Genomic DNA, 22082 nt, shown 5'->3' with positions numbered 1-22082 from the left:
GTTCCTGCTGGGCCGTGAATAAACTCGAAGCCGAGGGAAACAGGAGAACAGGGGCTGACAGTGAATGGTGGCGCTGCAGAGGCACAGGAATAGGTAAGTACCCCGTGATTGTTATGTTCCCACCTCGCCCTGCCCGCTGTGATTTTTTATTTTTTATATATATTATGCCTTTAGTTACCACTTTAAACACAACTTTCCCAGAATTCTACTGTCTCCTGTATATTGCAACCTAAAAGAACAAGCCCTAGCTTGATTTTGCACGGTTGAAAAATAATTCAGTCAAAATGGCTGTAACCTACACTAGACTAATACATTGAAACAAATTTAGTAGCGGGATATACTGCTGAATGATATTGCTGGGTCTGTAGATGTCTGTAATTGCCTCTTATGCATGTTACTTAGTGCTTGCCCTTTTCTTTTAGGTCACATGGTTAGAACCCTTCAGGCCACTCTACTACTATTCTTTTTTCTACTATAGAGCAGACAGGATTACCTATTATAGTTGAATATGATTCTTTTCTCTGCGCTTCTACTCTATCTTTGTACTTCCTGGGAGATGAAGGTAGAAAGGTTAATCTAATTGCCTTTTCTGCCATAGTCACTAACATGGCAGTGTCTTGTATCGGATTTATGATAAACAAATGGTATTTTGACACCCCTTACATGCATCACATACTGTATTTACTTTGTATGTGGCTTTCATAAGGAGTTTATTCTTTCTTAGGTTATTACTTTAGCCAAATATTTAGCATTTCAATTTGGGAGAATTCATGAGTGCGTAGGCATGTGTAATATGTATGACATGCGCTGTTTTTAATGTACCTAAATGTCATGACCTGTCTTTATTTGAGATCAATGCTGCCCAATAATGTGACTCTTCCTATTGATCGATATAGGAAACTCTTCTGATGCCTGTAAATTGCTGCCCCTGCAGAGAAAACAATCCCTGTACTTTACATCTTAGTTCTTACAAGACAGGTTACTTACTATGCTTGTGGCGTTGACCATCAATCACTATAACATTCTAAGCCTGTGGATGTGGTTTAATGGCTGGTATGCTGCAGCGAGTGGCAGAGCAGTGTCTGGATTTAGCAGTACTTTTAACATTAAATGTAAATAAAGTTGTGTTCTTTTATTTATTTTATACTCCTACAGCTCTTTTTTCTGTAGAAATGGGAAATGAATGTGGCTGTACTTTGGGAATGTACTCTTGCTTCCCTTTAAGAGGATCTGCTCTCTTTTTGACAAACAAAACACAGCTATCACTGAACCGAAGGAGATCAGTGAAAAAAAAATTCCAATGAAGTACTCAATCAAGAGTCTCCACTGATGCCCCTAAAAATATGCCCCTTAAATATGCAAAAAAGGAGTCTGTGGAGCCTCGGTTGTGAGTCTCAAAACACGGGATAGCCAGATATCTCTAGCCTGTTGCCACAGGGTGCCTCCATGATGGGGAGAGCACCACACCACCCTGATAGGTAGCCCCTTAAGTCCCACTCAGTTGCGAGTATTGGAACATAAATAGTGAAACAACAGGCTGGCCCCCATTTGTGTCAAAGTCTAACTCAAGGTGTGAGCAGTGCGACATGACAAGGGCTTACAAAGGCAGGCAACCATCCACAGACAGCTGTTTTGGGGTATTTGCCCCTCGTCAGTGTGGAGCAGGATTATGGCTAGTTGGGGCAATGACAAATCAACCAACAAAACAAAGCAATTACTGAACTCAAGGAGATCAGTGAAAAAAGTTTCAATGAAGTACTTAATCAAGAGTCTCCACTGATGCCCCCCAAAATTTAAATATGCAAAAAAGCAGTCCGTAGAGTAATTTTTTTTCTCCACTGATCTCCTTGAGCTCAGTTATTGCTGTGTTTTGTTGGTTGATTTGTCATTGACCCTGTTAGCCAGAATCCTGCTCCACACTGACAATGGGCAAATACCCTGGAACAGCTGTCTGTGGGTGAATGCCTGTCTTTGTAAGCCCTTGTCATGTCACAATGCTCGCACCTTGAGTTAGACGTTGACACAAAAGGGGCCACTCTGTTTCCCCATTTATGTTCCAATACTCGCAACTGAATGGGACTTAAGGGGCTACCTATCAGGGTGGTGTGGTGCTCTCCCCATCTGGAGGCACCCCGTGGCAACAGGCTAGGGATATCTGGCTATTCCCGTGTTTTGAAACTCAAAACCGGGGTCCACGGACTCCTTTTTTGCATATTCTCTTTTTGACAAGAAATATATGATCTACTGAAGGACTGTCATCAGCTGCTCAGCTGCGATTGGCTGAGCACAGTTATGCTCAGCCAATCGCGGCTGAGCTTTGGATGACGCTGCAGAGGGCGGCCGGCACTCGGGAAGATCCGCCGGCCGCCTGAAGAAGACGTCACTGCTGAGGATCGGAGACCGTGGTCGGCACGTGACAGGTGAGTATAGCGCACCACACTTCCGGGTACACGGGTGGGGGTGGTGGGACACGGGGAAGGGGGCCATTCACAGACATAACATACATTTACAAAGTTGTATAACTTTGTAATGTGTGTTATTCTGTGAATAATTTTTTAGCGCCGGACAACCCCTTTAATACAGAGGTCTTTTCATACCACCTCTTCGTTTTTCTGGTGAGGGCATACAACTGGATAATTCCAGACGTATAACTCTGCCGTATAGCTATGATGAATGCCACTTTGTAGCATATGTCATACATAAAAAAAACCTGTATACAATGTGTTCTGTGCTATCCTTCTTTATAGAATAGCTCAGAAGTCTGCAGTGCTCAAATCAGAAGAAAAACTGAATCCCTACTGTAAACCACCTGATCACAAGCCACATAGACACTTTACTGATCTCCTTTAAATGGCTTATCGAGGCATAGAAAAACATACCCGCTTACTTCCAGAAATGGCACCAATCTCCTCTCCAGTCTGGGTGTAGTTTTGCCACTCATTTCCAGTAAATGGAGTTTAATTTCAAACCACCACCCAAACTAGAGACAAGAGTTTTTGCTGTTTCAGGAACAAGGCTGGCATGTTTTTCTAAGCCTGGATAAGTAAGCCTTTAAGTAATTAAGGACTTTATGTTCTGGGAGATTTCTAGACACATTACAGCAAATGGACTCCACTGATGTGGTATGAAAAGGCCTTAAAGGGGTTGTCCAGCTAAATAATTTTCTTATAAATCAACTGGTGTCAGGAAGTTTATATAGATTTGTAATTTACTTCTATTTAGAAAATCTCAAGTCTTCCAGTACTTACTAGCTGATGTGTGTCCTGCAGCAAGTGGTATGCTCTTTTCAGTCTTACATTGAGCTTTCTGCGTCCACCTCTGTCCATGACAGGAACTATCCAAAGCAGGAAAGGTTTTCTTTTTTTTTTTTTTTTGTATTCTTTGTCACCACAAACATGGTAAACAAGTCACAACCGGTACCCACCACACACGCTTGTGGAAAAGTATACAAATAATATGTACATGGATGACATAGACCATCAGTCAAAAATATACATGAACATAGCGGGCCATAACTAGTATCATAACGTCCTCCAGGTGTCCGGATGGGACCATGCGACTCATCTTACCCTTTTCACACTTTCCAAAATGAAAAAAAGAATAATAGACAGACAAAGGAGGAAAGAGAAAAACGAGAAGGAAAAGGAGGGGGGGAAGAAGAAGGACTGTGTAAATACACAGCTCTCCAAAGCGGGGAGAGAGTGGACAGCAGAAATATCCTGGGGAGACAAGTGGGGAGGGAATAGGGTAGGGCCAGGGTGGTGTGTACCTCAGACCAGCCACAGACCACTGCCATAGCTAATCCTCCTCTCGGAACTCAGCAGATCTCAGTAGGTCTTTGTATGCGTCTGTTCCTTGGAATTGCATCCATGGCATCCAAGTAGTGGTAAATTTTTTAATTGACCGGTTTAAGTTCAGATGTAAGATCTTCCATGTGCATTAAGTCATTTACCTTAGAGACCCAAAGTGAGATTAAAGGAGGTGCTCGCTGTTTCCAACAGAGCGGTATACACGCCCAAGCAGCCAGTACCAGGAAACTCAGAGTGTCTCTACGCCTCCTCAGTTATCTCGCAGTGATGGAGAAGGGAAAAAGCCAGGCCCATTTGTATCGTCAGATCAGTGATCTGTTTGATTACCCTAGTCACTTCTGACCAAAAGTGTTGGATTCACGAACACTCCCAAAACACATGCAGGAGGGTGCTCTCGGCAGTTCCACATCTCCAACAGGTAGGATCCACCTGGGGTATGAGTTCATGGAGTCGTGAAGGATCTCTGTACCAACGCGACAAGAGTTTGTAATTAGCCTCTTGGAAATTGAAACAGATAAGACGACGTGTGTGAGGAAGTAAATCCTAGACCTCTGAGCCTCTGAAAAAGTGATCCCCAGATCAGATTCCCACTTTGAAACAAATGCAGGGGGGGTTCCTCCGGGGCGACCGAGAGCAGTTGATGTGCAAGCGAGAGGGTGTGTTGTACCGGGTCTTTGGCTGCGCACAATGATTCAAATTGTGTGAGTGGTCTGTTGTATTGCTCAGGGGAGGGTAAGGAAGTGAGGTAATATCGTAGCTGGGTTACTCTCCACGGGCCTAAGAGGACAGGTTCTGTCACATTCTGTAAGTCATCGGCTGAGAGCCATTGTCGGTCTTTAAGAAAGTGCAATGCCCTGAAAGTTTCCTCTTTTATCCATTGTCTGAACACCCTGTCTCTCAAGCTAGGGCTAAAATCGGGGGTGCCCAATATGGGCGTCATTTTGGAGGCAAGAGGTATAAAATGTTGTCGTATCACCTTATCCGAGCATGTGCGTAATGTCGGGCCGATGGTGGGATGATATTTAACCTCTGAGAGACTGTCAATTGCGATCCACGCCATCCCTTTAAGAGGGACTTCTGTATGAGATTGCTCAATCGCCACCCATGGTTTCCTGGAACTATTGCGACACCAATCAATGACATGAGATAGATGAGTGACCCGGTAATATTTTTTGATATCGGGAAGACCTATACCACCTTAGTCTTTGGGGCGGACCAGAAACATTCTTTGAATGCGTGCCGGTTTGTTCCCTCAGATAAAGCGTGTTTGTATGGAAAGCATAGTTTTAAAGAACGTTGTGAATGGGGATGTGAATCGGCAGGCACTGAAAGAGGAATCATATCCTAGGCAGAATGTTCATTTTATAAATGGCACATCTGCCAAACCAAGTGTGAAGACCAGTTGTCCAGTGTTCACAGTCTGTCCTGATAGCTGTAAGTATGGGCACATAGTTACGTAGGTACAAGGTACTAAGATCAGAGGCCAAGTAAATCCCCAGATATTTGATAGTATGAGCAGCCCAAGTAAAGCTAAAGGATGCACGGATATCCTCCACTACTCCCGCCGGTAAAGAAATGTTTAAGGCTTCCGATTTCGTAAAATTAATTTTAAAGTTGGAAAGTCTGGCAAAGATAGAAAATTCAGCCATTAAGTTTGGTAGAGCAACTTGCGGGTTAGAGATAAAAAAACATAAGATCATCAGCGTAATCTGCTATTTTGTAATCAGTATTATGGATAGTCACCTCATGCATAGTATCAGTATTATGGATAGTCACCCCATGGATAGTCAGCCCTAGAAGTAGGAGGAGGGGAAAAAAAAGGGGGGGGGGGGAATTGGGAGAGAAAACAAAAAGAGCACGCAGAAGGAGGTGAGAAACTCTAAAACAGAGTTAGAGACAAAAATCACAAAAGACAACCAACCAAAAATGGCACCGAGGTGCGCATGGGACACTTGGACCCACTAATAGAAAACTAGAGGTAGAAAACCATGGAGGAGAGGATTTCCCGCCCAGCAGCACAAATCAATGACAAGTAATAACTGTAATAAGAACCCAATATCAGTGAGGGACACAGGGAAGGGGAGGGTAAGGCAGGGGAGAAGAAAGGGATTAAGGGAAATAGCCCAAAAAACCAATGTAAGAAAAAATAACTCCAACTGAGGACGCTAAGGGATTAGGTATCTAACAGAGCAAAAATTATGCGCATGTGCGCCGAGTAATCTCGTCACAACCGGGCGACAGGACCTGACCTCAGGAGGAGTTAATGTGCACCGTTGCAGCGTCTACACAGGTATAACAGTAAGATATACGTATCATATAACAGAAACAGCCGTTTTCAACAGCAGGCAAATAACAGTGCCTAAGAGGAAGCCAACAGCAAACATCAATCCGTGGACTCTGAAGGCACTGAATCCAGGAGCGTGCAAAGAGAACCACAGATCTCTAGCAGGATACTGCGATGTCGCAGGGGCGGCCCTCCATCGGATCAATCAGGCTTGAAGTCGGGCAAACTCACAAGACCAAGTTCAGGAACCATAAGACAGAGGCGATCAGGCTTCCATCGGGAAGCGCTGAGAGAGATCATTTGGTGGATCATCCACTTCCAGAGGTTGGGTCTCTGCAGGAATGGTTCTGGCAGGTAGCCTCCTCCGTCTGGGGACCACCGCTGGGTTGTCCTAACGCCGACCAGTCCGGTAAAGAGATAGCAGGGATATTCAGGAATAAGAAGAGGTCTGGCAGATCGTCTGGGTGACGTAGTAGAAAAGTAGAGAAATCCTTTCTGATGATCACATGGAATGGTTGTCCCCATCTGTAAGATGCTCCCACTTCACAGATTTTAGACAGTAGTGGTTGTATCAACCTGCGCATATATAGCGTGTGCGCAGTGACATCAGGGTAGAGATGGATGTCCACTCCCTCAAATCTGATTTGACCACCATCGCGTACCGCCTTAAAAATCAGTTCCTTATCCGTATAATAAGGCAGGCGACACAGGACATCTCTAGGAGCCGCTACTTCCCCCTGGAACATTCTGGCAACTCTATGTAACCTGTCGATTCTGAAAGTAGCATCTGCGGGTCTGTTCGTTAATTGATTAAAGAGACATTGCACCCTAACAGAAAGATTGTCTGCATTAGGGAGTTCAGGGAGACCTTATTTTTTCTCCTTCCCCTGTTTTTTTGGTCATCTAGATGCAGCGCCATAGTTTGCAAATAACGCTGATTCGCTTGTGCTTCTTGTTCTAGCAGCAACACCCTAGATTCTAGTGCTGCAGTATTTGCCTCATTAGTAGATGTTCTGGTGGATAATTGCTCAATGTCCCCTTTAACAGAGTCTATGGCATGTTGTTGTGTAGCCTCTAAGTGCTCCACTATGTTCAGTATATCATCTTTGGAAGGTAGGGCCTGTATGAGCTCCCTTAACATATGCAGTGTGCCTGCTGACATGGGGTCCACTGCCTGCGACATGGCGCCGCGCGCACGAGAGAACTGCTGGGAGGAGGAGGGAGAGAGTCCCAGTCAGTGACTGAGGACCGGGAAAGAAATCGAGTGCCTGCCGACAAGTTCTCACCCACTGACCACCCGGATGACGATGGTGAGAGAGCCTCGCTCGTGTCGTCTTCCTTGTGAGTCAGCGCCATGACAGGTGCAGGGCCGCGCTGCGCATCAGGGCTTGAGGGGTGGCAGTACAGTTCAAGGCTGTTCCGGAGTGCAGCTGTACGGGATAGGCGACCGGGGGTCTTAACAGGCTGCTTCTTGCGGTGTACGGGCATCCCATGAGGAGACTTGGGGTCTGGTAAGCCGCGGTATTGTGCTGCTATGGCGGGAGCTCCTCACAGATGCGTCCTCACGCCGCCATAGCTAAGCCACGCTGGGAAAGGTTTTCTGTGGTAATTTGCTACTGCTTTGGACAGTTCCTGTCATGGACAGAGGTGGCAGCAGAGAACACTATGTCAGACTGGAAAGAATATACCACTTCCCTCAGGACTTGCTGCAGCTGATAAGTACTGGAAGACTGGATATATTTAAACAGCAGTAAATTGCAAAGCTATTTAACTTTTTAGTTGATTTATTTATTTATTTTTACCAGAGTACCCCTTTAATGCACCCTGATTGTAATAAGAGCTAACATATATATTTTGGAGATGATGAACAAGAATGAACCTGGCCAGGTACTCTGGATAGTTGCTGGGTCTTGATAATTTTGACATAATCTAATGTGTTTGTGAACATGTTTGTCCAAGGAAATAAGTGTCCTACCTGCCCTATCATTTGTTTTTTCCTGACTTGTGTCTGAGTTATTCATATTGTACTAAACAATCTGTTGGTAGTCGGGAACATAGCTGGCGGACTGCTGACTAATGCATAGTCTCAGCTTTTTAATCAAAATTTAGAAGAAGGGGAATAAAGATGATTAATAATGGTGTGGCAATTTATTGTCTGATTAAGGCAATTTCCTGTATGAATAAGTGTCACAATTGTGATGGAGATTTCCAGTCCCAGAAATTATTCTTGTGGTTCCTCCTTGGCTAGCTGTTCCTTTTTACGCACCTTCATTGACAAGCCATTGATACATTTTGTCCACCAGAAGAATTTATGATGCATCATTACTAAAAGAGCTGCAATACACAAAAAGCACTGTAGACATGTCACTGGAGAAGTGTTCGAGGGGGTGTACATCTCACCTAGGTTGCTACACACGGTGAGATGGTAAGTCCAGGAGGGATCTGTTGCTCAGCAGTGTTATGCTGCTGAGCTATTATTTATTGTTTCCGGGCCTGGATTTACATGGAATGGCAGGTAGGTTTTGGTAGTGGGACTTGCCATTCCCTCCCCCCGATCCAGTTCGGGTTTTGGGATCAGGTGAGCTCTGACCCTAATCAGCCTGAGACAGTAAAAGCTCTACAGAGGTGCAGAGGAGTGATCAGCCTGTGTGTTTGCTGGGAGCTGTGAATACAGCCACTGCTGGAGCTAATCTACACCCTGCAGTATCTAGGTGAAAGACGCACTGTTTATCTAGTGTCAGATAGGTGAAGAAACCTGTTAGTAAGTGCCCAGACAGGCAAGACCTTTTTTATTTGTTTTTGTTCTTGAAAGCACGGTGTTGCTGTATTTATGTTTGCTGGACTTTTTATGCTGCAAATAAACACCAAGTCTGCTGTGAACTGTGTCCAAACACACTATCCCCTGGGAAGATCCCTACAGCACACACCCTCTAAGCTTCTCATTTCGCATAATTCACTATTTTGCTTAAAGCGACTCTGTACCCACAATCTGACCCCCCCCCAAACCACTTGTACCTTCGTATAGCTGCTTTTAATCCAAGATCTGTCCTGCAGTCCGTTCGGCAGGTGATGCAGTTATTGTCCTAAAAAAATACTTTTAAACTTGAAGCCCCGCGCCAAACGGGAGAAACTGTGCCCTAACTTTGCACCACCCCTCCATCCCTCCTCCCTGCCCTCTTCATCATTAGTAATGCTCCAGGCAGATTGTCTGCTATTCCCCACCTGTGGCAGCCCGGCACATGGACTGGATCGCTAAGGACCTGTGCAGTGTTCAGCATGTAGAAAATGCTCCAGTGGCATTACTAATGATGAAGAGGGTGGGGAGGAGGGACGGATAACAGATACTCCCGTTTGGCACGGGCTTAAAATTTAAAAGTATTTTGTTTAGGACAATTACTGCATCACCTACTGAACGGACCACAAGACAGATCTTGGATTAAAAGCAGCTATCTGAAGGTACAAGTGGTTTGGGGGAGTCAGATTGTGGGTACAGAGTCGCTTTAAAGTGGTTATCTAGGATTAGAAAAACATGGCTGCTTCCTTTCATAAACAGCACCTCTGCCGTACTTAGTTTGGGTGCAGTTTTGCAGCTCAGTTCCATTGAAGTGAATTGAACTGAATTGTAATGTTGCACACTGTGAGGACTTGTTTATTGCGTTACCAGTTGTACTTTGCATTAATAATAATTTGCAATGACATCTACCATGTCACCATAAAATATACTGCAAAGCAAAAAAAAAAAAATATTGCTGATTTGGGTTTAGTTTTAAGGCTGTTAACTGTGTGGTAAAGTTGACATGTTCTCTATATTCCTCAGCTTGGTACAATTGCAATATACCCAATGAGCACAGTTTCTGTCATGTTTTACCTAAAACTTTTTATTAACATTTTTTGACCCCCTATAACTTTTTTACTGGTGTGGGACCATTTTTTTTGCCATAATCTGTAGTGTTTATCAGTATACTTTTGGGGTATATTAGAAATATGTGGGATATCTTGTGATCAAAAAAACCCCACAATTCTGACTTTTTTTTTTACATTTATGCCATCGGACATTTCCACATGCCAAGATACCATTCTGTTTATGGGTTTGTTTTTGTTTTTTTACGTTTTTATTTTAAAAATTTTAATGTTTATTATGGAAGCAATGTTTAATTTTTTTAACTGTGTTCATAGCCATAAAGGAGTATTACCATTTCAGTATAATAGTTAAAGGGAATCTGTCACTAGGTTTAATCCACCTTAAATGAGGGCAGCATAAACCAGTGATAGAAATGCTGAACAGATCGGTGTATTACTTACATCATTCTGTTCAGTCTTTCTCCTAATATGCAGGAAAAAAGGATTTCTGCCACACCCCTATTGCCTATACACAGCATGGATAGATAACTGGCAATCAGCAGCTGGTGGGCGGAGTTTGTATAATGAGGACTACTTGGCTCATGCTTAGAATGGAGAGGACTACTTATGGTCCATGTTATTCAGGAGAATATCTCTGAATCAGCTGATGCATCATTCTGTTCAGCTTCTCCATCATTAGTTTATGGTACACTTAAATAGAGCAGCATAAACCTACTGACAGAGTCTCTTTAAACTTGTAGGGCTTATCACTTTCATTATTTTTTCAAATACATTCATTTAGAAAGTTTGATCTTGATATGCTGCTGTTTCCTTGCTGCTTGACATCTCTTTGTGGGAGGGAAAGAGCAGCATATCTGTAAAAGGAGGCAAGTTTGCAAAAATATTTAATGTTCCCCACAAGGGGAATACCCCTTTTAGTCTATCTAGGGGATTTCTACAAACAGTTGTTTGCTTATTCAATTACTTACATTGCCGTTACAATGCGTTGAATTGATTTTTATCAGCAGTCTTACACGGTGTGCCATGGGCAGACTGAATGATTATATTGGTCATGGCAACTGCCGAGGCCTTCAGAAGGCTTTTAGTTTTAACAGTGGCACCTAAACAGTCAAAATAGCCTGCAACAGAGATCCGCTCTCAGCTGAAAGCAATCAGGTGCCTTCCCGTATGAAGCAGGCTCGAGTCCCAAGCCCGGTCATACACTGTTGATGTCACCTGGATGAGTATGCTCGTTTTTTGTCATCTATGGGCTAAAGAAGACCTGTGGCCAATTAAAAAAATTTAATACATAAGGTAGTCTTATGCGTTGAGATATTTTGGCCAATCAATTGTTTAACGATTTTGAAGCAATGATTTGGTGTTTATAACGATCAGCGTTTAGACAAATCGTTAGAAAAATCGTTTGAAAGTTCATAAAAAAAATCGTTATTGCGATCATTTTTAAGATGCTTAAGCCCATCTTTCACATAGGGTGAATCTTTGAAAGACTGTTTACACCAAGTGATCTGCAAATTTTTAGCGAACGACAATTTGAGAACATGTTGAAAGATCAAAATGAACGATTTCTCGCTCGTTTACTGTGTTTACACGAGACGATTATCGTTCAATTGGGATCATCATTGCAAAAATTCAAACGATAATTGTTCCGTGTATACGCTGCAATGGGTAACCAGATTACAATTGTGTTTTTACTTTCTTGCTATGTCCTCAAGTTACTGAAATAGAAGTTTTACTATTCAATTGACAATCTGTATTTCTCACTAAATTGTCAAATTGGAACTACAAAAAAGTGACTTTTTATGATATTTTGCAGTGACCACTGGTGCTTTCCAATGTGGTCTACCAAGTGCAGTGTGTTGCATATGTCATTACTAATGCTAATCCAATGATTATGTCAGATTTTAATTTAACTTAATCTGTTTTATGTTTCAGTGCTAACATTTCAAAGCCAGCTTCAAATAAGAATTATCCCTCTATAAGAAAACCTGAAAAGTACATACCTCCACCCAGGACAACCTGCTACAGCAAAGCCACATACATAGAGAGGTACAGTATATAGAGAGTGAAATGGTAGATTATACTGCAGGCCATATGCATGGTTATAGTGATTATTTGAAAAGTAACCCGAAAGTAAAAGCATCATATTTGAATTAAATTGAATTTTGCTAACCATTTTGTATGAGTCATGAATGAACGCATCACTTACAATCTGCTTCTCTCTGATATGCTTTTCAAGCCTAGGCGATGCTGTGGGTTAACAGAATGTGACTTTTGGGTTGTAAATTTATTGTGTAGTGCCTTTCTTGCATACAAATCTATTAGTCATTGTTTTACCATTTAAAGGAACAGCTTTTAATTTCTGGTAGACATTTTATTCATTTATTAATTGGTTTTATGATAATATGAATTGATGATAATTCTATTAAAGTATTGTATCACCAATACACACTTATTATGGGAAATGCACATAAAGTTTTTTTTCCCCTGCACTTACTGCTGCATCAAGGCTTCACTTCCTGGATAAAATGGTTATGTCACGACCCGACTCCCAGAGCTGTGCGGACTGTGGCTGCTGGACAGGATGATGGCAGAGAGACACTGAGGGACACAGGGCACTGGAGGGACACTGAGCATCCCTCTGCCTAGGGCCGGTTTTAGACTAAATGTGGCCCTGGGCAAAGTTGGAACCAGGGCCCCAAATGCTGAAATACTGTAGCAACAATTTAAGGTCCCCATACACAGTTTTGTCGGTGGTACCTGCTGCTTGTGATGTGTTCGGCCATCAGTGTAAGGTGTGTGGGGCTCTTTGGACAGTCCTCTGACAGATAATGTCAGTGGATATAGGGGGTCAGGGGTGATGGAGAATCAATGCCCTATACCTCTTTGTTCTCAGAGAGATAAGCCACCATCAGATTTGTCTGGCTGTAGCTTACCCTCCCATAGAGAACACAGGTATGCAGGGCCGTTTCTAGGTAGTTTTGACTACAGGGCGAATCTTGCTAAAAGCGCCCCCCCCCCCATCCCCTGTCAAGTGATGTCAGGGAGGGGGGGAGGGAGTTGTTGCTATGAAGAAGCAGTGTGTGTATTATGGCATTGAGCAGTGTTGTTTAACCATTTTCAACTGAAACAAAAAAAAAAGTCAGTGACTCACAGGTGACATCTTCTTTGATCTGAGGCGTCATTTTCCTTTCCCTCTCCATCTGGCCCAGGCCTCCATGATGATTTCTTGCAGCTACAATTCGTCTCTTCTGAACCTGCCAGACAAACATCTTAGGCTCCACACTTTTACAACAACTTCCCCTTTTTATGACGTCTGTGCTCTGCCCCATAGTAATAACCCCCCCCCCCCCTCCCGTGCTGTCCCTATAATAATAATATCCCCTGTGCTGTCTCTATAGAAATAATCTTCCCTGTGGTCTGCCCCATAGTAATAATCCCCCCGCCCTGTACTGTTCTCATAGTAATAATCCCCCCTGTGCTCTGTCCCCATAGTAATAATCCCCCTGTGCTCTGTCCCCATAGTAATAATCCCCCCTGTGCTGCCCTCATAGTAATAATCCCCACTGTGCTCTTTCCCCATAGTAATAACCCCCCTGTGCTGCCCTCATAGTAATAATCCCCACTGTGCTCTGTCCCCATAGTAATAACCCCCCTGTGCTTTGCCCAATAGTAAACCCCCTCCCATGTTCTGCCCCATAGTAATAATCACACCTTCCATGTTCTGCCCCATAGTAATAATCCCCCTACAATGTTCTACCCCATAGTAAACCCCCCATGTTCTGCCCATAGTATTAATTCCCCCTCCCATGTTCTGCCCCATAGTAAACCCCCCCATGTTCTGCCCCATAGTACTAATTCCCCCTCCCATGTTCTGCCCCATAGTAATAATCCCCCTCCCATGTTCTGCCATATAATAAATAATCCCCCCTCCCATGTTCTGCCATATAATAATAATCCCCCCTCCCATGATCTGCCATATAGTAATAATCCTCCCTCTCATGTTCTGCCATATAATAATAATCCCCCTCCCATGTTTTGCTATATAATAATAATCTCCCCCCCCCTCCCCCCATGTTCTGCTCCTTAGTGATACCCTTCATTGCCGCAACACAACACAAAAAAAACCCCAAAACATTATACTCACCTTCTTGCACACAGCGGGTCCCTCTCTCTCTCATCAGATCTTCTCTTCTGGCCTGCGAGGAGCCGATCATGCCTCCCCGCCCAGCGGCCGCATGATCTGCCTCCCCCGACCGCAGCTCCTGCCTCCCCACCCGCCGGCCACATTATCTGCCTCCCCCGCCTGACCGCAACTCCTGCCTCTCCGCGCGCCGGCCGCATGATCTGCGCAGATCGCCGGACTGCAGCTCCTCCCCGGCCCATCACCTGACAGCAGGCTGCTGCCCCCAAACGCATCTTCTCTATCCTCAAGCAGGCGAATGACATCATATCACTGCGCCTGCTGGAGGATAGAGAAGATGTGTTCGGGGGCGGCGGCCTGCTTTCAGGTGATGGGCCGGGGAGGAGCTGAAGTCCGGCGATCTGCGCAGATCATGTGGCCGGCGCGCGGGGCAGCAGGAGCTGCGATCGGGCGGGGGAAGCTGATAATGTGGCCGGCGGGCGCGGAGGGAGGAGCTGCGGTCGGGCGCGGAGGCAGATAATGTGGCTGGCGGGGGCGTGCGCAGCTAGGTGAGGTCTGGGAAGGTGCCACCAGCGCCCCCTAGCTGTCGGCGCCCCGTGCGGTCGCCCGGCCCGCCCGCCGCTAGAAACGGCCCTGCAGGTATGCTTGGCTGTGCTGCAGCTTCTATGTACAGTCTTTTCACCTCTACACTTCTAATGGACAGTGGAGTCAGCAGCGCTGACACACACACACACACACACACACACACACATATACACACACACACACACACACACACACACACACACACACACACACACATCCATGAAAACACATTATACAAATCCAAACCATCCAGCCCACACACTATACACGTGACGTGTAACATATACTACATTCATGCATCATTTACATTACACAAAACACACTACATATACAGAATACTTACTACATTTAGCAGCATGCTGAGTGTAGTGGTCCTCCTCTTATGTTTATGGCAGTAGCAGGCTGTGATCCTCCCTGCAGACTTCTCCCCCATCCTCCCAGGAAGGGGTCCTAACGGAGCACACAGCTAAGCCCAGTGTCCTGCAGCCAGCAGCAATAAGCTGTAGCAGGGCTCACTCCCAGACACTGCCAGTGTTCTCCTGCCCCTAACCCTTCACTGTAGCTGCGGTAGGGGAACCCCCGGGGGATGGAGGCCCTGGGCAATTGCCCTGTTTGCCCCCCCTCCTAACACCTCTCCAGCTCTCCAGCAGCCACAGTCCGCACAGCTCTGGGAGTCGGGTCGTGTCATCACCATGTTATCCCAGAAGTGAAGCCTTGATGCAGTGGTACGTGCAGGGAAAAAAAACACTTTATGTGCATTTCCTGTAATAAGTGTATATTGGTGATTTGTATAACTTTTTAGGGGCAATACAATACCTTAATAAAAAATTTTGCTTCTCCTTTAATTCTCTTCAGTATCACATTCCTCTCCCTCTTATATAACACTTACTGAGGTCTCAGGCCTTAAAGGGCTTGTTCATTAGGGCATATATGTACTATGTGGTAATCCTCTACTTGGGACCCTCTTCTCTGTTGGGAAGAGCAACTGGAGTGACTCTTGCACTGGCATACCCGTCTGTGTCTTAATAAATTGGTAAGTTTAATATATTGCTTATTGTAGAGTTAACAACCTAGACAGGGTATGAGCTAACTGGGAACAAGTATTTATGTTTTTTCTTGCAAAGAGGCTATTACAAAAAAAAAAATCTAATTATGTCCAGCATTTTCCAGCGTAAGAACCCTGTCTAATGACCAATATCTCCTTAAGTGCTTTCAGTGTCATATTAGGCAGAGGCTGACTGGTATGAACATTTTTTTATGTTTTCAAGGGGCTCAGTTTAATGTGATGTTACTGGTCCAGAAAATCATATAATCCCATCATGGTTCAATCCTAGTAATGGCAGATCAGAATCAGAAATTAGTCCCCCCCCCCCCCCCTCATGAAGTACTATAATTTTCTTATAGTATATTTAACATTGACGCCAGAAGCAAGATATCCATTAAGCACACTGCTTCCTGCCTTTTCTTTAGTGTCATTGAACCACTGATTACTTTCGCTCAGCATCCTGCTTTTAATTTATTATTACTCTACAATGATGAATGTAACAAAGTTTTTTTCTTTTTTTTTTTTTTATAATTATGATCCATTGAGATTTCAGCATCACATTTCAGTACACATGCCGAATATTATTTGGAAGAGCTCTAAATATTTAAATGATATGTCTAAATGATATTATATACCCACTGAACACACATCACAAAGCTAATGCACCTTCAGGCAGCTAAAAAATTTTTTTTTCAGTGGCATGATCCTTTTTTCAAAACGCCGCCTAGTTACCATGATCATAGCGCCATGTCGTCCTTTGATCGACAAGGTTCTCATCAGCCGGACCCCAACTGATATGCACTTATGACATGTCGCTTTGACATGTCAGAAGTTTTTTTAAAATGATAGTTACATTTTAAATAAACCAGTGCATCAGGAACATAGTAAGCAATACTAACTCTCATTAGCTAAAACAGAAATTTCTTTGCAAATTTTTCACATCAAAGTAACCAATTACTTTAATGGCAGTGGTCTCCTGCAACAGGATAATGCACCCTACCACACTGCAAAAAATGTTAAGAAATAGTTTGAGAAACAGGACAAAAAGTTCACGGTGTCATCTTGATCCTCAGCATCTATAATTCAGGAGGTCTCACCTCACAACTTACAGGCCTTAAAAGCTCTTCTGTATTGATGCTAGAGGTCCTGTGGAGTCTATGCTTTGTCAGTTCAGAATCCTATTATGAGAAGCACATACACAATAATAGGCAGGTGATATTATTGTTATGTGTGTATATATTTTAAGGTAAAGATATATTTATTTTAACATATAAGCAATAATAGCTTTTCTTGCTCTTTTACAGTGTACCATGTGAGATCCTTGTGAAAATTTTTTCATATTTAGATCCAGTATCTTTGATGTCGGTTGGTAGTGTGAATAAGAGATTCTATGAACTATCCAGGGACAAGTAAGCGTTTCTTTAAGATCAAATAAGTTGATATTCTGCCATGGTTTACACCTGTTTCAGTTAGCCATGATAACTTAGGTGCGGAAAAAGGCCATACCTCCTCCTCCCCGCCTTGCTGCCCCCCTACTAGCCCATTAGGCGAGTGGGGCTTATGCCTGGTTTACACCACGGAAAAGGCAAAAATTTGCGCCTTTTCAGTGGCGTTTTCTAGGGCACATCTTTGATAATTGTGCCTATAAATTAACACTGAACAGACAGTCTCCCTGCAGCAATTCATATCACATAGTGACCTAGAAAAGAATTGAATCGATACTGCCCAACAGTAAATAGAGACACACATTAAACCATCAACCATAAGGATGTCAAGTAGATAGTGCTGTTACAGTAAAAGTGTCCCCAACAATAATCATGCTAAATAGCTAGTGCCCCTGACTATATGAGAGGCACAGTCCAATTTATGACATGGTATGCATTATATTAGTAAGAAATGTCTGGTTGCCAAGAGTCTGATCGTTAAAACAGGGGTCTATTGACTCCTGTCACTGGTTTTTAACTGGTAGGGAGGGGATAATAGAGCCCAGAACTTTAGGGTCCATTTACACAGAAAGATTAACTGAAAGATTATCTGCCAAAGATTCGAAGCCAAAGCCAGGAACAGACTATAAACAGAGATCAGATCATAAAGGAAAGATTTGTCCTCTTTTCAAATCCATTCCTGGTTTTGACTTCAAATCTTTGGCAGATAATCTGTCAGATAATCTTTCTGTGTAAATGGACCCTTATGGTGCGTTTACACAGACAGATTTATCTGACAGATCTTTGAAGCCAAAACCAGGAACAGACTATAAACAGGGATCAGGTCATAAAGGAAAGACCTATCTAGATACGAGCGGGGAAGTAGTCATGGTGGGCGGCTCCCCGCTCGTATCTAGTCACTGCGCTCTGCCTGTCAGCGCGCTCGGCGGGATGATTGACAGGCAGAGAGGTCAGTTACTGGCCTCTCTGCCTGTCAATCATCCCCTCTGAGCGCGCTGACAGGCAGAGCGCAGTGACTAGATACGAGCGGGGAGCCGCCCACCATGACTACTTCCCCGCTCGTATCTAGTCACGAGCTGGGGAATAAAAGTCATTTTCTCCGTTATAAAGCACCTGCTGCGGCCATGGCCGGTACGTGCTGGGGCCGCTCCAGGTGCTTTATACAATGCTTAAGGGAACCATATCAGCCCAAACGGGCTGATTGGTTCCTTTTTACAGGGAACCAATCAACCCAATTAGGCTGATATGGTTCCCTGGAGCGCTGTATAAAGCTCCTGCAGCAATCGCTGCATGTACCGGCCGCAGCTGCTGCAAAAGCTTTATGCTGGAGAAAAATGTGTTTAATAACCTGGGCGCGTGACAGGCAGAGGCGGGGAGGTAGTCATCTGGGCAGCTCCCCGCCCATCACTAGTCACCACTCTCTGCCTGTCAATCATCTCCTCCGAGCGTGCTGACAGGCAGAGAGTGGTGACTAGGTCCATTACTGGCCTCTGACAGTCTGTCATCCCGCCCAGGCAAAGAGCAGTGACTAGTGACGGGTGGGGAGCCGCCCAGACGACTACCTCCACGCCTCTGCCTGTCACACGCCAGGGTTATTAAACTCATTTTTCTCCAGTTCAAAGCTCCTGCAGCAGCTGCGGCCGCTGCAGAATCTTTACACAGTGCTCCAGGGAACCATATCAGCCCAATTAGGCTAATTGGTTCCCTTTAAAGCATGGTGGATATATTACAGTACAACTCATGATGGTTAATAAACCCAGGGAATGGTTAATAAACCAAACATACGTACATTCTTATAGCAGTGCCCTATTTTGACCAGACCCCTTTCATTTCTTGTCAGTGTAATCTGGTATAAAATTTATACGTCACGCTTGAAAGTTAATCAACGCTGGAAATATGACTCTGTGAACTCGCTGGAGAAGAAATTAAGTGACATTGCCATTTCAGATTCCAATCCAGATCCTGGCTATTGGAAGAAGACCTATGTTAGGGAACTGGTAACCACCAGAGAAAAGAAACTGACTCAGATTCTGAAATCTGTAAAGCGTCAGAGTGGCATGCCAGCTAATATGGAAAAGGCAGTAAAGTAAGTAGCATTAACCATCATTTTTAAAAGTACTATAGAAGTATTGTTTTCACTCGCTTGCATATAGCCTTATGTCACCCAGCAATGTTAGCCAGCAAGAGCAAACAAATTACTGTAAGGGTATACCCATCTCTCTAGGACATCTTCCAATCCCAAGCGCAAAGGCAAGTAGACGGTGACACTACAAGCCAACCACTGTGCAAGAAACTGCTAAATTGCTTCATTCGACAGAATTAAACCTTGCTACAGTTTCCTGCCCAAAATGTGGCTGTGAAGGCAATATATGTTACAGTATGTGCATACATGGCAGAAATGTTGTAGACTTCTCCCTACTTTTAGATGTAGACTCCACAGTGGAATACCGTAGCAGCAAAATGACTTAAAATTTTTTTAAAATTTTACCTATGCACTTTGCAGCCATTGCCTGCTGTGTAGATTAGTCTGCAGCATGTGAATTTCTGATACGTATCGCTCATGGATTTATTAAAAAAATTTTGCTGTAGATTCCTAGCTACTCCACAGTAAAGTCCACAAGTCCAGAAAGAAAAAAATAACACTGTATGCAAATTATAAAGGAAAACACTATACTCTGCTGCTCCTGTCTCTCAATTGTCTCTGTACTCTTGGCCACCCTGAATATATATCGTCAGTGTCTGCAGCTGCCACATATAGAGCAGTGCCGGAGCATGGGTTTGCAGAGATCTGCAGGGTATCAGAGTAACGTTACCTTGGAAGCACCAGAGGGGGTGAGTATAGTGCTATGTTTTATTTTTCAGAATCAGGAACAAGAATTGCACACCAAAATCTGTATGATTTTTCTATGGCTTTTGTTGCAGATTCTTAAGGTGAATCTGTCAGCTGCTATTTACATTCCAGACTGTTGACACCGTATATAGCTGTGGGGTCAGGGAAACACATGGTACCTTTTCATATGTCTATGCCATAAAATAGATGAATGATTTTGTTCTGTGCAACGTGTCAAATTGGCTTTCCAAAGCTCCTGAAGTGCAACAAGCTGGATTGCCTCCTCACTCCGCTTCCCATACCTGAAACTGCTTGATTGATAGTCAGCTGGAAGCTGAGTCCTATGCAAGAATAGGGATGGGAAGGGGAGCGAGGAGTCCTTCCTAGTTGAAGCACTTCAGGAGCTTAGGAAAGCCTCTTTGACACTTAACACAGGAGAATAAAATAATATTTCAGTTATGGAAGCACAGAAAAATTGTCAGCAGCTTTGTGGGCGAATTGTAGCTGACAGATTCACTTTAACCCCTTCTTTCTGGACCAATCTTAAGTCTGTCTGTGGACATAAACAGTCTGGTTTTCCCATAGGAACCAAACACAGCTCATTTTTCGTTCTACTAGAGCAATCTGAGGAATGGAACCTTAGCTGTGATTGGTTGCTGTAGGAAGATCAGACAGTTTTGTCCATAGGCAGATTTATAAATCTTATCTTAAATTTCAGAATTAGAATTTCTCTGCTTGTAAGACAGACAGTAATGCTATGTACATACCTTGGTGGCAAGCGCCATTTAGATCTTAGTTTTACTACACCAGCAGGAAGAATGATTTTATTATTATTTTTTTAAATAAAATTCTAGGTGGCTCCATGGTTGTTATAGTGTGCATCTGCTCACTGTGTTCATGTCTCCGCTCATTTTACAGGATGTCTGGACTGGTTTGGACCCTTACCTTTCTGGATGGCTATGGGATGAAAACAGTGATTGAAGGGACTGATATGCATTGTAGGGATAGTTCTCTTACTGTGACCTGGAAGAGTTATATTTGGCCTGAATTTCATACCCTGATGAAGATTCAGCTACATGGAGTCACACCAGTGCTGACAGATAAATCTTTCAGGCCTATGACAAATGGGTGTGTATGATAATAATAAAATACTGTAGTTTTGGAGAAGTTTTATTGAAGTATGAGTGAAATAAGAATGTCATCATCTTGTGGTCAGACATCCAGCTTTATCTCGTGTTGGCGATGTCATGTAATAACTTTTGTATGTCCTGCCGTTATGACTCTCTAGAGTAAATAAGTTGCTAAATGTAGCACGATCACTGGTCATGTAACCCTTTTAGTGTTTAGCAATGTAGCGTGATCACAACATTGAAATGGATGATTTACAGCTGCTGCACCTGTCAGGTGTCTGATTGGCACTTCTGCTATGTAACTGCGAGGTGCCGTTGGGTCACTTAACAAGCCAGAGGTCTATACTTGCCCTCCGTCCCTGCCAGTGTCTCTCTGCTAACTCCATTAGCAGAGCACTGTTTTTACTGATCTATGCAAAGCTGTAGAAATACTGTGGCAATTAGAGATGAGCGAACCTCGAACATGCTCGAGTTCATCCGAACCTGAGCGTTCGGCATTTGATTAGCAGTGGCTGCTGAAGTTGGATAAAGCCCTAAGGCTATGTGGAAAACATGGATATAGTCATTGGCTGTATCCATGTTTTCCAGACAACCTTAGAGCTTTATTCAACTTCAGCAGCCACCGCTAATCAAATGCTGAACGATCGGGTTCGGATGGACTCAAGCATGTTCGCGGTTCGCTCATCTCTAGTGGCAATGTATAGATCAGAATTGACAGTCTATTAATAGATTTTTAAAAAGTTCATAGAGGGCACTTAAAAAGTGTAAAGAAAAAAAACTGCTAAAATAAAAGTTCTAATAATCTCATTTTGCCATTTTATAATTCATGTCTCAATTTAGAGAAATTGGTATTGGTATTGAAGTCAAAGTTCTGGTATTGGGACATCACCATTAGTGTACTTACAGGACTTACTGACAGCAGCTCCCTGTGTACCACATAGAGGTAAAGTCT

At 43.7% G+C, this 22082-nt stretch overlaps 1 protein-coding gene across 9 annotated transcripts in view; it reads left to right on the top strand.

Annotated features, from left to right (window-relative positions):
• FBXO15 (F-box protein 15) overlaps nt 1-22082 on the top strand; it is a 289296-nt gene that overhangs the window by 220770 nt on the left and 46444 nt on the right. For all 9 annotated transcript variants that reach the window (XM_069957851.1, XM_069957848.1, XM_069957845.1 and 6 more), the window contains exons 3-6: nt 11887-12000; nt 17030-17134; nt 19011-19256; nt 20919-21128. In XM_069957851.1, coding sequence (XP_069813952.1) covers nt 11887-12000; nt 17030-17134; nt 19011-19256; nt 20919-21128 — 675 coding nt within the window. The remainder of the gene's footprint in view (nt 1-11886; nt 12001-17029; nt 17135-19010; nt 19257-20918; nt 21129-22082) is intronic.

This window comes from Dendropsophus ebraccatus, chromosome 2 (genome assembly GCF_027789765.1).
Source record: "Dendropsophus ebraccatus isolate aDenEbr1 chromosome 2, aDenEbr1.pat, whole genome shotgun sequence".
Classification (NCBI taxonomy): Eukaryota; Metazoa; Chordata; class Amphibia; order Anura; family Hylidae; genus Dendropsophus; species Dendropsophus ebraccatus.
This window is presented reverse-complemented; position numbering and strand designations above follow the sequence as displayed.